The 2,846-nt window shown below is 34.6% G+C and overlaps 1 protein-coding gene across 1 annotated transcript; it reads right to left on the reverse strand.

Annotated features, from left to right (window-relative positions):
- Positions 1-586: 586 nt before the first annotated feature.
- On the reverse strand, positions 587-2,074 carry LOC111907665 (60S ribosomal protein L13a-4). Its single transcript, XM_023903468.3, has 4 exons — positions 1,725-2,074; positions 1,187-1,303; positions 957-1,044; positions 587-830 (listed from the first exon to the last, which is right to left on the reverse strand). Exons 1-4 carry the CDS (start codon positions 1,994-1,996, stop codon positions 687-689), a joined length of 621 nt encoding a protein of 206 aa, XP_023759236.1. The 5' UTR covers positions 1,997-2,074; the 3' UTR covers positions 587-686.
- Positions 2,075-2,846: the final 772 nt, after the last annotated feature.

A 2,846-nucleotide genomic window follows, 5' to 3' on the forward strand; every position in this document is an offset into this window, starting at 1 on the left:
GGTAAATATCTATTATTAGTCATTATCTCCTATTTTAAGTATAATGATAACACACTCGCCAAATAAAAGATAATTACCAGAGGTAAAAGGGATAAACTCGGCAGCCCCCACTTCCGGTATTTTTTTTAAATTTTATTTCCCTTCCCTTGTATACAAAAATACCGGAAGTGTTTCTAACAACACGAAAGCCATTTCAATTAACTCAAATGTTTAACCCGAAAGCCATTCAAAAGTTTCTAAAACACTGGTTTGTCAACAACTTATACAACAATACCTACAGCTGTATGTTTATATTGTTTGTTTAAAGTTATTTATGTTCATATATGTTAAATTATTTTTTTTAGTTGATTACTATATTAAATGTTCATATAGTTCAATTGTATTTGTTTATCTTTATTCATTTAGCAATGTTCATATATGTTCAAAATGCCTAGAGTTCATTCATTCCAATCTACTTTCATTAATTAAAACGTCAGTCACAACACTCTAAAGCACCAGCAGCAAAAGATGTGAAGATGTACTCAATTTTTTTTTTTTGCAAAACCAAGTATCATAAATTTGAACAAAAACATTTGATTCCACAAAATTAAATCTGAAACGATAAATTCTCATATTGCAAATAAAGATATAAATAGTCTCCAGCATCAAACACAAAAATTCCTAGACAGAAACTAAGATCAAAACCTTTAGTAGGTAACAGGGGCAAGGATCTCAAGTTGTGCCCCAAGTTTCTCTTCTGCAGCCTTTTCTGCCTTTGCACGCAGTTTATTAAGCTGCTTCTTCCTCTCATACACCACTTGAGCTTTTTCCTTCCTCTTCTTCTCAAGATCCTGCAACAACACCACAAGATGAACAAATCAATAACTATCTGAAACAGTTTCCAAACAAATATAAAGAAACACACCAAGACAAAAATAAACAATGCTATTAATTAATAAGGAAGAATGTAACTTCACCTTGATGGTTTCATAATGATTCCATCCAACCTCAGAAGATAAACGGCCCAATAAGCAGTACTTATGTCCAGCTGTTAGCCTTAAAACCCTGCAATTTTATTTTGGGAGAAACATCTTCAATCAGTCGACATCAACGAATTACCATAAACCAAAATAGAAAAATCTTCCATTCAGGAAATATTCCAGAAACAGATAAAAACAGTAGGTATAGAATTGATAAAGGTACTAACTTGAGAGCATCAGGGATGACCATTCTCTTCTTCCTGTTGTAAGGAGTAGGGACCCCTTCATAAACCTTCAACCTTGCAAGAGCAGCAGCTCCACGCTTAGTCTTGTGTGGAATCATTCTGCAAATACAACAAGAAGCTCAGAACAAGGGTAACAAAGAATACCAATCCAAGAAAACAACAACAAATCAAATTGTTCAGCAACAGAATTATCGCATAAAAGACAGCACAACGATGTACCATATGAGAATATGCAAAAGCTAATCATTTGTAACTGATCTTTCTAATCAACCTCATATTCTTCCATTCAGATCACACAAAGTAAGCAATGTTCCGGTCAAGTTCACTAATATAGTGAGTGCTAGTTAGATTGATTTCTGATTATCACAGACAACTTAATCAATTTGAGAAGAGTGGATACGCATTGCCTCAAACTAAGGGAGGCACAATACCATAACTGTTTTTGGAAAGATTGTGATTGTGATGTACAAGTAAACAAACAGATATGTAGACATAAATGTTTATGATTAGAACAGTTTACCCTCGGATGGTACGCCAGAGGATCTTAGAAGGAGCACGGAAATGGATAGGACCGTGTGACGGCTTGGTGTTCATACGCTTACGAAGAAAACGGAGGTACTTCATTTTCTGACGAACAAGGCCGCCGGAAAGACAGATTTCTTCACATCTAACGACGGTGACTCTCTGGCCGTTGAGAAGTTCTTTAGCCAGAATCGACGATAACCGACCAAGCATGTGATGGCGAGCATCAACAACCACCTCCTTTGCGCATATTCCCGATCCTGACACCATTTTCTCAGCTCTCTTGCTTTCTGTCAAGCCCTACGCCTCCGTCTCTAGAATCGCTGCGAGGAGGAATGTATGTGTTGTATTTAGGGTTAAGGTGTTTAGGGTTTTGTACACTGGTTTGAAGATAAGTTGGGCCGATAGTAAAACCCACTTCCAAATCTCATGGGCCGATACCCAACCAAAATATATAGACAAGAACAAAGATTACGAATATTCACTGATTCTGATTTACATTATGTAAGTTGGTATAAATTATAATCATATCAACTCTTTACTATATATTCTATGTTTTAATAAAATATTTCATAAGTCTGATAGTAATATTTGTGACTGATATACATTCTTTAAAGAAATATATATAGCGAAATAAATAAAATTAAATATAAATTTTAATAATTTGGTATTAGTTGTCAAACTCATGTTTTCTATCATAATATACAATATCTTGTTTAAATGATATTAACATATAGACTACCATTATAATTAACATACTTATGTAGTCCTTTCAACGAATAGTTTTTGGACGGCAATTTGTTTCATTTCGGTGGGTTGTATTGGATGAGAGTGAATTCCTTTAATAAAAGTGACATGTGAAGTTAATTGGTGGTTTTAAATAAAAGAAAATTTAAGCGTAGGATTAGGTTTGGTTAAAAATAGGGATTGACTTTAGAACCGGACCGGTTCGAAACCGTAACCGGTTTTTCTATATTATAAGAACCGGGGAGCTATACCGCCGGTTCTAGCGCCAGTTCCGGTTCCGGTCCCGGTTTTTCGGTTATTTTTCAAACTAGAATCGCTTGAAATATTGCAGATTATGTGTTATCTTCTAGAGTTTGTAAATAATTCAATATTT

The sequence above is a fragment of the Lactuca sativa genome, chromosome 8 (assembly GCF_002870075.4).
Source record: "Lactuca sativa cultivar Salinas chromosome 8, Lsat_Salinas_v11, whole genome shotgun sequence".
Taxonomy (NCBI): domain Eukaryota; kingdom Viridiplantae; phylum Streptophyta; class Magnoliopsida; order Asterales; family Asteraceae; genus Lactuca; species Lactuca sativa.

Excerpts from the sequence above, each read along its gene's own strand:
- LOC111907665 (XM_023903468.3), bottom strand. The coding sequence starts at position 1,996 with ATGGTGTCAGGATCGGGAATATGCGCAAAGGAGGTGGTTGTTGATGCT. Across the intron at positions 1,045-1,186 it reads GTCATCCCTGATGCTCTCAA|GGTTTTAAGGCTAACAGCTG; the intron begins GTTAGTACCTTT and ends ATAAAATTGCAG. Across the intron at positions 831-956 it reads ATCATTATGAAACCATCAAG|GATCTTGAGAAGAAGAGGAA; the intron begins GTGAAGTTACAT and ends GTGTTGTTGCAG.